General features: G+C 44.5%; 1 protein-coding gene across 5 annotated transcripts in view; it reads right to left on the bottom strand.

The window, feature by feature from the left end:
• Positions 1–1,957: 1,957 nt before the first annotated feature.
• FBXO38 (F-box protein 38) overlaps positions 1,958–14,035 on the bottom strand; it is a 46,087-nt gene continuing 34,009 nt past the window's right edge. For 3 of the 5 annotated variants that reach the window (XM_028527313.2, XM_036014456.1, XM_036014457.1), the window contains 7 exons: positions 9,161–9,261; positions 8,854–8,956; positions 6,093–6,259; positions 4,756–4,901; positions 4,040–4,143; positions 3,424–3,537; positions 1,958–2,666 (listed from right to left, as the gene is read on the bottom strand). In XM_028527313.2, coding sequence (XP_028383114.1) covers positions 2,488–2,666; positions 3,424–3,537; positions 4,040–4,143; positions 4,756–4,901; positions 6,093–6,259; positions 8,854–8,956; positions 9,161–9,261 — 914 coding nt within the window. In that variant the 3' untranslated portion in view covers positions 1,958–2,487. The remainder of the gene's footprint in view (positions 2,667–3,423; positions 3,538–4,039; positions 4,144–4,755; positions 4,902–6,092; positions 6,260–8,853; positions 8,957–9,160; positions 9,262–14,035) is intronic. The other 2 variants (XM_028527314.2, XM_036014458.1) reach the window with 1 other exon arrangement.

Below are 14,035 nucleotides of genomic sequence, written 5' to 3'. Positions count from 1 at the left end.
ATTTATCTAAGAAAAAGATAAAAAACATGTATAGTAAAATGACAGCAAACTCACAATTATCAACAACCACACCTAAAACAAAAACTAAGCAAACAACTAGAACAGGAACAGAACCACAGAAATGAGATCACAAGGAGGGTTAGCAACAGGGGAGTGGGAGGAGGAGAGAGGGAAAGGTACAGAGAATAAGTAACATAGATGGTAGGTAGAAAATAGACAGGGGGAGGATAAGAACAGTATGGGAAATGTAGAAGCTAAAGAACTTATGACACATGGACATGAACTAAAAGGGGGGAATGTGGGTGGGAGAGGGTGTACAGGGTGGAGGGGAATGAAGGGAGGGAAATGGGACAACTGTAATAACATAGTCAATAATATATATATATTTAAAGAAAACTTGCTGGTATCCTTGCATTTCTATAGACATTAAGGAGAAGGAGGCAGCCTGGGGCGGGGGGGGGGGGGGGGGGGGCGGCGGATCAGCCACTGGGATTTGTCCTGTCGTCCTTAACCAGGTCTGGACCACTGGCGAGCTGTCCCTCTGGGCTTCAGTTACTCTCTTGTAAGGGAGGGGGTCGGACTAGACAAAGGGCCCTCACCCCTCACACAGACCACGCTTATATACTTGTCGTGCACCACATACCAAGGGGGTCAGGCTCTGAGAAATGTCCTTGGGTGATGGGGTTGCTGTGCAAACAGCAGGGTGCACTTACACACACCCACATGCTACAGCTACTACTGTAGGTGTACGAACTGTACTTTTACAGGAGGGGCCGCCCCACAGGTCTGTGGACACCAGCAAACACGGATTGTTTTGTGCTCGTTTCAGCCTTTCAGCAACCAGTGTAGTGATTGGACTCACTTGTAGTCCGATTGCAAGGTGGCCCTCAGCAACGACCCCCAGGGAAACTTGAAGTTTATTACAGACCTGGAAATGACCCACGACACTTGAGGCCACACAGGAAGCTTGAAGCTTGTAGAGATCATGGGCCTGAGGTTCTGCCTTAATTGGGGTTCAGGGCGGGAGCTCAGGGTCTCCAGGGTTCATTCTTTGTGAATTTAAACCCCAAGAGGTGACTATAAAACGGGGGAAGGCAAGAGTCAAGCAGCCCAAACGGTCAGTTAGTGGCCAACCAAGGCCACTGAGAGAAAGGAGCCTGAGAGGGATGCAGCTGCGCTCCTGGGGCCGCGGCCGCCCAGGTTCAGCCGCCTTTGAGACGGGGCCTTGCAGCCCAAGCTTCCTCAGTTACAGGAACGGCAAGAACCACCTGCCAGGGCTCCCACCACGCTGACGTGCCGGGCTGAGATTCCACCAGATGGCCACAACATCACCAGGGGACAGGGTTGTTTTCACTCCATTATAATCTGGCGGGAACACCATCATCCCTGTGGTTTGTCGTCAACCTAAACGTCACCACGGGGCACGTGACTGTTTGAAAAGACTGGAGGGTTTCCCCCAGACCTTCAGTGAAGCAACTGTTGAGGTCACTCAGCCAGCACACAGCAAAGCAGGTGCTGCTTTTGTTTTGTCTTAACCTGATACTCTAAAAACTGCAGAGATCTCTGCCATGCCAGGTTAACCTCCCTCCTCGAGAAAGGACAGAGGCCATCTCCAAACGCCCAGGCTGGGAAATGCTGTTCCGTGCCCTCTCCGTCCTGTGGTTCCGCGAGCTGGAAATCTCGCAGCCGCGGAACTGAAAAAGGGCAACACAGGAAAGGGAGTTACACCGGAACCTCAGACGCCACTCCACCCGCTCCCTTCGTGTGTAATTTGCAGTAACTTGCAGTTCTTCTTTAAAAAGAGGGATTCACGTCCACAGCAAGAAAAAAGTTTTTAATAAACTTTTATTTTTATTTTTATATTCAAGATAAAGCATATACACAATTGAATGTGGAAATAAATAACTAGAAATGCTTTGCAAACTTTTCCATTTCCCTCTCAAAACTCAGTTTTTTAAACTCATGAATCTTTTTATTTGATTTTAAGAAATATGGCCACTGTAATACCAAGAGGAAAAAGCCCCACAATTTTGTACAGACACATGCGGCCCCCCGCTGGCCACGGGGTGCAGCTCTGTCACTAGAAACACGAAGAAAGCACACAGGACACAGACTCTCCGACGGTTTACTCAAACCGCTTCGCTCGAGAAGGAAAAGGCACAGATTTAAGGGGTGACAGTGATTATTAAGAATATAGTAAATGGGGGCTCAGCCAAAAAGTGACATTTATGAACTAAGTCAAAAATGAACTCTTTCCAATGATCTGCCTTCATTAAAATGAATTTTTAAATTAAACTATATAAACATATGATATAAAGCTGGTACTTAGGAAATGTCTTTGTATAGTTCCTCTATGTACAAATCTTCGTATACAGCCTCAAGGTTCCTTCCGCATTTCCTGTACACAGCCCCGAGCCGCGCCCGGCCCCTGCGGAACTCTCCCGGGCAGCGAGGGCCGGCCCAGGACGCTGGGGAGCGGGAGGCCCGTCAGATGTAGTCGTCCTCGACCGGCTCGCCGTTGACGTCACAGTAGTGGATGAAAATGGCCACGACTCGCTGAAACACACCCTTCTTCATCTGCCGCATCTCGGAAATTTCTTCTCCTATTGTTTCCATGCAGATGTCCGCAGACAGCTGCCCTTTCCTTCGAGGAGCATAGATGGTGCCTTGGAAATCAGAAAGAAAAGGGGAAGCATGTATGATGATCAGACTCCTTTGGGAAGTCGCTCGATTGAGCTGGTCCACGAGACGTGCCTGGACACAGGGATGCGAAGGCACCGGTGTGCGCGCAGACCACGGAGCGGGCACCGCTGCCTGGCCGCACAGCCACGGCTGACGTCCCAGGCAGCCCACATGAGTGGGCAGAGGCCCAGGGCGGAAACCCACCTGAGAGGTTCAGTAAGTCATGGATGTACGTGGAACTTACAAAATCCATTTACCCATAAAATGGTTTTGAAAACATCCTGTAAGTAAAGGGTGCCGACAACGACATGCGCACCTTTCTTCAAACTCCCCCCAAATTCCTGCATCTAAATCGTAAGTTCCTCCGTGCTACCCAACAAGAAGCTGCTCATAAGTAGCAAAAGGACAGTTACTATAACTGGAACAAATTTGAAATATTATAACTGACAATAAGAAGTAACAAAATTATAAACAGGAAATAAAAACATCAAGGTAGGAAATCCGTCTGAAGGAACCCTTCCCACCAGCCTTCAGAGACCCCTGGTAAGTCAATGATTATCTCTTGTACAAATTGGGAGGTATTTTTTTTTGGAGGAGAACCAAACATCAACAAAAAGCAAATAAAAACGTTTACATGGGAAGTGATTTAGAAGCTGCGCTGCCCCTAACTCTCAGACAAGCCGATGTGTCTAACACAGTAGATGGGCTCAAACCAGAGAACACAAATCGGGTTGTAATTACTTTCTTCGTCGTCTTCAAAATCGTATCTGGCGAAGCTGTTGGGTTCTGCTGCCCGCAGGGACCTCAGCCAAGGGAAGTCGGAAATCAGGGAGTACGGGGCGCCGTCCACCACACCTGCAAGAAGACGTCAGCAGTGCTACTGCGGAGGCGGTGACTGGGCTGCACATGCAGGGTTCCGGAAGCGGGATGTACAATGTACTCTCGCCCCTCCTGGCTGAAAAAGCGTCATCGGACCAGGACATGTGAATTCCAGTTCCCGTCCTGCCGCTATCTGGTCAGACTCTGCTTTCATGAAGCTTCCTGATGGTTCTTCCCTCCCTCCATGTATTTAAAATAAAGAGGCTGAGCCAGGTGCCCTCAAGGCACTCCCGGCTCTCAAACTAGAGCAAGTTCCAATTGCCTTCCCCTCGGTTTCAACACTGCTTGGATCACCTTGGGGCCAGGAAAGATTCACCCAGGGAGAGCAGTTGTTAGCTGGTCCCTGCTACCTGCAGATGGTCAAAGCACCCATAGCTGGACCAACTGTCAGGCTCCGGCTCCCGTCTCCCAAGCACGTGCCTCTCCATCTAGTTAGGTGACAGCTCTTTGGCTCTCCAACCGGTCTGGGACGGCTCACCTTCTAAAGTGTAGATGTCTCTGCCCCAGGGGTACCTGGGGTGCTTCTTTAGGTCATCTTCAGTTCGCGTGGCTTCAGGGAAGAATTCATACTTAATGAGCTCTCTGGAGGCAGCACAAAAAAAAAATCACATAAAAATTACAAAACTGGAAATTATGTTGAGGTGTGGGGTAGGAAGAAACTGTCAACTGTGCTAGGCCTAGATGCTAATGAACATCTCAAATTAAATAATAAATACCCAACGGAAGACTCAATCGAGAGAATATGTATCTAGTCAGGTCAAAATCACTTTCTTCACCATCTTCAAAATCATTTCAGGTAAAAAAACAAAGCCATTCTCTAATCAAATGTCTTGGTGTATAAGGGGCTTAACATAATGCTTATATAACGGATGCCTTAAAAGTCCCATTGTATGAGGAGGTTAAACACCAGTTTTAAGATTTTTACTTGCTCTCTTTTCTATGCCCTGAGGCTAAAGAAAGGAAGTCGGCTGTACGCATACAGTTCCTGCTCCTGGAATTTTTCTTTACATTTGAAAAAAGCTGCAAATACATGCAGGCTTTCTAGTTTTAGGCTCTCACTCCCTCAGTTTTTCACACGTTGTATCTCATGGGTCTCGTGCCGAAAACGCCCAGATGAGATCATCGAAAACGGAGAACAGGATTTGCTCCCAGGGGCCCGCGCGGAAGGGCCTCCGGGGGCCGCAGGTGACTTACTGATTGATGTTCGCTATGGTGTCCATCCAGCTGCGGATGCGCACCTTGTTCCGCACGTTGGGAGGGTTGCTGAACTCGTGGATGATGCAGATGTGGTAGGGGTAGGGGCCACTGAACAGCTTCTGCTCCAGCGTCAGCGTGTCCACCTACAGAACACAGCACAGAGAGCTTTGGACCAAAAAAACAGAGCACCTTAGAAATCTACCTCTTAGAGCTTGGACAATGTCTCCAGGGGCCCTACGTTTTAAAACCTTTGGCTGATTTGAAAATCGAATGTCCCATTTGGCCCTGAACACAGCTTACCAGGCTGGCGACGAGGCTGAGCAAATTCGTCTGTCCAGCGAGCTCAGCGTTTACCTTTCACTGTTGTGTAAATGCCCCTTGAACCGAGAGTCTGTCCTCACAGGGTTCAGTGCTGACTGCACTGACTGCCCTGTTCAAACTGACCTCGGCCCGCCCCAGCTCCCTGCCCACCCCGCTGGCCTTCATTCCCCTTGCTCTCTCCTCAGGCGGTGCCCTCCTCCTCATCTCTGCTTAGGAAGCCCCCTGGCCGCCCAGTGGCATTCATGCCCACCCCCTCCGGGAAAGGCAAACTCCCTGCGGGAAGGAGGACGCCGCCTGAGTCTTTTCAGCCCAGCACGTTGTAGACACTCGCCAGTCTGTTCAAACAGAGACAGTTTGATAGTTCCTTTCAACTCCCTTCAGGAATTAAGTGCAGAGCCTTACATATAGTGTTTACTCTATATTTTTTGTTGTTTTATTGAGAAATAAGTCATATCCATCCCTGTATAAATTAGAGGCACACAGCAAGTTGGTCTGGTTTAGGAATACTGTGAAGTGTTCAGCTAACATCCATAATCTCGTATAGGCACAATAAAATGTCTCCTCTTCACAGTAGTGAAAATGGTAACAGTGACAGCAGCTATCACAGGGTTGCTTACTGCATGCCAGCCGCTGCTCCGCACTTCACACATGAACTTAACCGCCAGGTTTTCATTCTTCTGATTTTACTGATGAAGAAACTAAGACAGAAGCTAAATCACGAGCTGTAGGGCAGTGAACCAGAACTGAATCGGGCGGTGGAACCAGCCTGTTCTCTTACTACAGCCAACTTGAGTGAGGATGAAAATGTGTAGAGTAACCATGACCCACCGATGTAACCTCCTTTTAAAGCCCATTGAAATCTAGCGGGGAAGCCTGACGGAGGACTCTGTGGAATCTAAAGCAGCACGACTGTGGGGAGAGCGAGCGAGTCGATGCCAAGCCCCAAAGGCCGAGGACTAAGAGGAAGTACCCCTGCAGGTGAGGCGTCCCGAGCGAGGGGCGGGGCGCGGTACCTGCTGCATCGGGCGTAGGTATATGATGCGGTTCCTCTCAGGAGGCATGCGGAGTATCTGGTCTAGCACCTGATCCATGTTCAGTTTCTTGCACTGTGCGTAATCAAATCGGTTCACGATTGGTGCGTTTTCAACTTTTAAGTGTTTCAGAACCCTGCACCTGGTAGCTAGAAAGTGAAAACAATGGTAAGCGGCACAAAAAATCTGTGCGAAGTAACAGAGCAACGCCCGGCCTATCTAGAGTCGTCCGTGGAGGACTGGCCTGATGTGTTTAGCATGAAACACTGCAATGTAATACAGATCTCACTCGTCATGTACTGTCATCAAGTACAACAGGTAGTTAAGTAATTTGAAAAGGGGACTCCGTTCTGTTCAAAAGGAGGGGGTCACCCACATGCTAAGAGGGATGGTCAGGTACCTTCTCTCATCTAAGATTTCACTGGCAAGGAATCCAAGTCCCACAGAATGACTTGCCTAAACATAGGAATTGTTCAGGAAATGTTTACTGAAAAGAATGAATGATGGTAGCAATTAAAGTCTACAGTTTATGGTGATGGTCAAATACACCTGGAATAATTCACATATATTTTTTTGCATTCACCCACAGAAAACAAGCAGAGCTGATTTTAATTCCTACATTGGGTATAAAAGCAGAAGCTTCAAAGACCCAGAAACACATGCCACCATTGGTCTACAGGTGGACAGTCCAATGTGGCCACCACCAGCCATCTGCAGCTATGTGCAATTAACTACAATGAACAAAGCAGTTCCTCAGGCACTAGCCACAGGTCAAGTGTTGGACAGTCACGCGTGGCCGCTGGCTGCCGTGCCAGATAGTGCAGGTGTAAAATAGTATACCAAGTCCAAAAAAAAATCTCCATTTTTTTTCTTCCCAAATTTCAATCTGGTTTTATTTTTGTCATAGATTATAACCTGGTCCAACTCAACAGTGAGAATCAGATGAAGATACTATAAAACCGTAAGGCCGGTATGTCTGATCTTTTTAACGCATTAAGGGAGTCTTCTGTAACGCCTCTGACCCAGATAGCATCATCTTGCACACTCTGGCCCTGGAGCTAGCCTGTTCGAACAGGGGCAAGTCCAGTCTCCGGCCTTTCCGACTCATCTCTCCTGCGACAGGGCAGGAGAAAGGAGGCAGGAAAGGAGGAAAGGCAGAGACAGGGCTACCTGGGGATAGGGGTTCAATGGTTCTCAGCTGTAAAACCAGGCATGGTGAAGGCCATTCCAAACTCATTTGGTCATCTCACCCGACATAACTTAGCTGTCTTCTAGTGACTGAGTTACTTATCTAAGTCCCCTGTCCTGTGAGCTAAACAATATGGTTTAAGGGCAAAAGGCTGAGCCTGAGGTCATGGGATCTACCACTAGGTCACAGAAGATACAAGGAGAGCCACCCAGTCAAGCGCGGAGGTGAAAATTCTCCAAGCGATCATCACAGAGAAAGGGAGGACCTCTGAGGGCAGAGCTAAAAGCCCTTGTCTGCGGCCTTAAGCTAGGCTGGGTTCCCTGCTGTTATGATCTTCTGAGCTTTCAAAGGGTCCCTGCCCTGTTTTAGGAGAAACTACCATAGGCAATTATTATTTATTAGATGTGTTAAGACCTCATTGGTTGGAATGCACCTCTTAAGGTATTACTTAGTGGGCCTGGGGCTCCCCACTAGGTCTGGTGTTTTCCAGAATTCAAGAGACAGGTTATTATGTTTAAATCTCGGTTTTATTTCTCCTTTCTGGGATTCTCCTAGTTTACAGAAAAATGTTTGGTAACAATTTGTTGTGTTTTGTTTACTACCAGTGTTATAGAAGAAGTGCAAGAAAAGAAAGCCCCTAATTATTTTCTGCAATACTAATATAATACAACTTAACACTTATTAGGCTTTTATTAGAGGTCAGATCCTCTACTGTGTGGATGGATGTATGTGTACACACACACACACACACACACATCCATCACGGCATTTAACCTTCATACATGCTTTATAAGGTAAGCATCTTCTGCACACTTTACAGATTGAAAAAAACTAAACGCAGAGACTATATATAACTGTCCCAAGGCAAGACACAAGTCAGATCTTCATAATTTTACATGGATAGGCATTAATGATGTAATTATGAGTGAAAAGAGAAAAAGAAAGAGATCGTGTACAGGGCATACTATGCATTTAAACATTTTTACACTCACACAAGGTAACGCCCTAGTGTTTCAGAGGTAAACGTGCACAAGCAAACACATGAAAGATGGACTGGAAGGACACGCATCAAACACACAAGTACAGGTGGTGGACGATGAAGGGCCTGGCAACGAGGGACAGATGGGACCACTGGACTGATGGTCACACGCCACAAGTGAGGTTGTGATTAAGCATGTCAACCAGAGCCAGAACAGTTAAGCACTTAAGGCCCAGTCACCACTCCCCCCGAAAACAGTCACAAACACACCTCCAGCCTCGCACAGTCAGCCCACAGCAGAGGCAGGATTCAATCTGAGGCCTATCTGATTTGGTCAGGTCAGGCGGCAAACACCATTTAGAGGAACTGAAGGAGAGGCTATTTTAAAGGATGAACCAAGCAAGTCTCTGTCACAAATACTACTAACTATCTGAGAACTACAGAGCAGGACAGAATTAGAAATAATCCCACACAGTGATTCCTTTGAAAAATAGCACAGTAATGCAGTGTATGTGAGCCCTTAATTCTTTACACGTGCTCACGACGCCGTGCCTGACACAGGCCTGGGTACGCACCATGGATGAACATCATCTTGGGGCAGTCTTTTAGCACCAGGTCTGTGATTCCGCAGTTGGTCATGGTGACACCCACCAGGTTTTTGGACTTTAACACAAGGACCTACGAGGAGAGAAATTTCAAAGTTAGAGGTCTCTTTCTGTACTTTCTTTGGAAAACTTAAATGTTTTCACTGGCACAAGTGAGAAGTCGCTGTGACCGATTTCTTTTGTTTAGAACAAGGAAAGCGGACAATCGTGGAAACCCTGGCTCTTCTCCATTACTCAGGCCCTTGGCTGGACTGAAAGGTGAGGGCTTTTTCTTCACCTGCACATGGTCATCCTCAATCACAGGGTCACTGGTACTGGTGGACTTATCTGCTGTCCGCTTCCGCTTCACAGAATGACGAGGCTTTGTTTTAGCAACCTCTAGAAAAAGCAAGAGGAACATGCAAATTTCAGCCTTGCTTTCTTCCCTTGAAGACAGCACATTCAATTGTGTGTATACAAACTCCATCAAGGCAGCTCTCAAATCTACAAGTGGTCCCCAGTGGAAGAGTCAGACTGCTATTTCCAACCGACTGCTTCAAAACCAGATCACCCTCCATGGTCGCAAACACAGTAGCCCCTTCTCACCCCTGAGCCATTCCAACCATCTAAGTAACATTCCCACCTCTAGTCGCCCAAGCCATCTGAAAGATCATTGGTGGATTAAACTCACCGGTGGCCTGCCAACAACTTTAAATTTTCAACTACTGCTTAATAAATGCATTTCAATGCCTGAGCTTTGAGGCCATGCTTCAGCCCACCTGTCAGTTTCATCCGCCCTATATCCTAGGCAACCTCCACTGCCCATGCCTCTGACGCCACTGATCATTCTAGTTCCTTCTGCTCAGAACAACTTTCCTGAGTCCACTCTGGGAAACACTACCCATCCCTGAAAACACCATCTCAAAAGTCACCTTTTATGACAAATCACCTGGATTCCCAAACATTAATAGGGTTCTGTAATTCCCTGTACACTTCTTTTGTTGTTCCATTTAAACTAAAAAGCTCCTTGAGAGCACCAACACCGTCTTAATTTTTGTATCCATGCCAGCTACTAATAATGATCTAAAATGAGTATTTATTGAATTGCACTCAGCATTCACTGAATGAATGAATGAATGAATGCATCATAGACACATAAATGATATAATAATAGCAAATATTTACTGAGCACTTACTGTGTGTCAGGCACTTTTCTAAGGGTTTCACTAGTACTAAAATAATTTAATTCTTTTAGCAGCCCTTTGAGATAGATTTATTATTCTCCTTATTTTACAAATTAGGGAAGTAAGATGTCGGAAGTTGGCAAAGGTAAGTAAAACTAGTGGAACCAGCAGCCAAACCCAGGCAATCTGGTGGCAGTCACTGTGCTAGAGAATCTGCAGTCTTTCACCTGCCAAACCCTAGTTAGCATGCCCTAACTCATGTGCCAACAGTGCTCTTAAACACTACAGTTTAATTATTAAAGCTAATATGACTTTATATACAAGTTCTAAATTCACCTCTACAACTTAACAAGCATGTATATATTCTAAGACAAGACACTAAAAGTCAGTCCTCACTTTTGATAGTTGTTCTGCAGTGGACACTCCATGAGGAAAGACTGAGCTTTGTGAGTAAAATCCCCCACCACACGGCTCTTTCACATACCACAACTAGACCACAACATCCCACTGGGTAATTCTCTGACTTCACACATGACAGGTTACTAAGACAGACAGGGAAATAAGACGCAAATATTGCAAATTCCCCAAGGCTTGGGGTTACTCTAGGAACTGTAGTTAGTCTAAGGGTTTTGTTTTGGTTTTGGTTTTTTGTTTTTTAACATACCAAACCTTTCCTCCACCACCTGAAATCTTACCATATGAAACAACTGAGAGCAGCTGCTTTTGGTCCGAGCCTAAAAGGGAACTCAAAAGTTCTACCCAGCAAACTTCCAGCATCTCCCTGAATGCAAGCAAAACCCTGGGGTTCTTGAAAAAGACACAAACTGCTGATCCGGGCAACCCAGGGAAGGCTGCCTCCCACACGGTCCCTGCAGGAACTCCGTGTCAACTCCGATTCCCTTCACTGGCAAGGCATCTTCAAAAGGCAGCTTATTTCACCTGACTGACAAAATTCACACACTCGCTACAACAAGTAACAGGTCCCGTCCCCCTCTCCCTGCACCACAAAAATGAAAGCAAACACACACACAACAGCAGTTTGGTGCTCACTCCTTTGTGACAGTGTTGAAAGAAGGGGCTTCTAGCAGCGTTCTCCTTTTAGGATCCATTTCCAAACCCTCCCCTCCCCTTTACCTTGCTAGAATATGAGGTTCAAAGCTAAACTGCCTGCTCTCCAGAGCACCCAAAGTGGAGGCTTATGTTTTCACACTTTATATGCTAATTACCTTGAAAATGGCTTCCCAACATAAAAGGACAACAGAGTTTATCCTGTTACATTTTTTTTTATGCCTCCCTTTCTGTTTATGGACAAGTAATCTTGTTTAGGGACAACTGTTAAGTGATTTCAACATCCAGTACCAACATGCTTCATGTGATGGTTCCTACCACTTATTAAGTTCACAGTTTTTCACCATGTCCCACACCACATGAGACATTCCCCTAGAAGCTGGGCATACAATGGCGAACAAGCACTGTCCCTGCCCTCGTGCAGCTCAGAGTCTACGGGAAGACAGACAGGAACACACGAAATGACAACATACCATAGCTGAAGTTAGCAAAGAAGATGCTACAGAAACCCAGCAAAGCAGACCCCTCCCATCTTAGGTGTTAGGGAAACAGGTTAGTATTTATGAGTCACACCATATTAATCCTAAATGTTATTCTCTGACCATCTAATCAGTCATTTTTGTGACATTTATTTTATAAAGTATTATACAATTAGGATAAATAGAAAACATATAGACATTTATTCCCAAATTTAGAATTCGCAAGACAAATAACTATATTAGCTTCTAACATATGTACTACATAAGGCCATAAATTGAAAACTAAATAAAAAACTCAAATGTTTTCTTTAAAGCAATTTAAAAACTCAATTAAGTTTGTTCCTTTATTAGTTTGGATTTTTCTCCTTAAATCTTTTCAGGTAGGATGGCAATAGATATCAAAAACAAGCTAGATTAAAAATAAAAAGTTGAAAGCCATCCAAATAACCTGTTCTTCTTTCCAAAAGAGAGCTGGATAACATTCACATCAGCACTTTGACATTTCTCCGGAAAAGCTATTATTGAAAGTTAAGTGGATATTTGTATTGTGTTTAAAAAATATTAGAACAAAATTTACCTACTACATATACATTAGCTGCATACATTAGAAGCCTCCCTAACTAGAAAAAAAGTCAAACAATAACAGATGTAATTTACTAAAAAAGTAAAAAAATACTATATAAATGAATTTTTTTTATTCTAGGGAATCATTTAACCTGAAAAAAGCTCTAGTCACAAAACAAGCCAGAAGGAAATGGTAAATGGGGTCGCAGAACACAAGGTGGAAGTTAAAGTCCCCACTGGTTAATACAAGGATATGTGTTAAAAACAAAAACAAAGCAAAACTCCCCAAATGGTAACAATGATAAAATGTTACCATAAGACAGGGGAAAAAACAGTCTCCACATAGGAAGTCTCAATGCTGTAAAAATGACAATAATCTTTTCAATCAATGTAACAGAATTCCACACCAAAACCAAGATTTGTTTTGAGAGCGTGACAAAGTTATCATAAAATACAACTATAAAAATAAATAATAAATGTATGCCTGGTCAAGGAGTTCTGACAAAGAATAATAAAAGAGGATGGAGCACTGGAACCAAATGCCCAGAGACGAACTTAGGTGTATCAAAGATACATGATGAAAGAGCATTTCAAAAATAATGACATGGGAATGGATGTCAATAAACAGTATTGACACAATCTGGTGATAATTTGAAATAAATCAAGTTAGTTCCCACAGATTAAAATAAACAAATAAAAGAATGTGAAGTTGTAAACAATTATCTGAAACAGTTGTAGAGAAAAGCTTCCACAGCATAAAAATAAAGAAAAAAATCATAAAGGTAAACAAACACACAGATCTGACAGAACAAATATGAAAAAATAAAACTCTGCCACCACAGGGCCGGAACGGCGCGTCTCTGTTTCACAGGCAGAGTTCCGGTTTGGACCACCGCGGAGTTCAGAGCCTGAGCACACTGGCTGCCAGTGAACCGTGCACTTCAAAACGGTTAAAATGATGAATTCGCTCATGGATAAAAAATATCACAGAGCATTTAAACTTCAAGCTGGAAAAAATATATTTTCATCATATGGCAGAACTAGTTTCTGCAAAGCATAATGAAATCATGATGAAATAAAACTCCTATCTTTAAACCTGAGTTCACGCTACTATGATTATTAGCATGTAAGTTCTCATATTTATCTCATAAAACCTTATTTTTGTTAGTTTAATTTTACATAATGCAATCAGCTCTACTTAGTATATAAAAACGCATTGACTGGATGTCCTGGGGCTGATTTTAAGATTCTGAAATTGAGGGAGACTTGGATAAAATAAAAATGTATTATTCTTCATTGATAGATATACAAAACTTAATAAAGGCAGAGGAGATGACTTAAAAATAAGGTCAGATAAACAGAATTATGATTAAGAAAATGTGCTCACCCTCACCCAACACAATGCCTTTGTATACACATTACAAATATTAATGAAATTATATACGTAGATATACTTTCAGTATATCTTCACCCAAATAATTCTCAGCTGAAGTACTTACCTGCTTATATCCCAGCAAACTTAACTAGAAATGAAACTAGACTTCAGAAAAAATGACTAAGTAACTGTGGAGGAGGATATTCTAGCCCCAGCAACTTCCGGTCCTAACTCCTGGCTGAGGGTGCAAGCTTCACCCCCGGGAGGACTTCCTCAGTGTGGGAGGGCAGCCGAGTTTATCTGCTGGGACTTACACGTCAGAACCGGGGTCCTAATTAGGGTCAATATACACAGTGGTCTTTTTTTCTTAGAAACTTAACTTTCGGAGTTTTTCTGGGTTGGATGCTTTATAAGCTGTTTTACACACCCTCCCCTCCCCCATCACTGCTGAAAGTTAGCCCCAAACCTGTAGGATCACAGAACCCCAACACAGAACTCAGTCT

Source organism: Phyllostomus discolor, chromosome 13 (assembly GCF_004126475.2).
Source record: "Phyllostomus discolor isolate MPI-MPIP mPhyDis1 chromosome 13, mPhyDis1.pri.v3, whole genome shotgun sequence".
In the NCBI taxonomy this organism is placed as follows: domain Eukaryota; kingdom Metazoa; phylum Chordata; class Mammalia; order Chiroptera; family Phyllostomidae; genus Phyllostomus; species Phyllostomus discolor.
The sequence above is the reverse complement of the archived record's forward strand: the minus strand, read 5'-3'. Positions and strand labels throughout refer to the sequence as shown.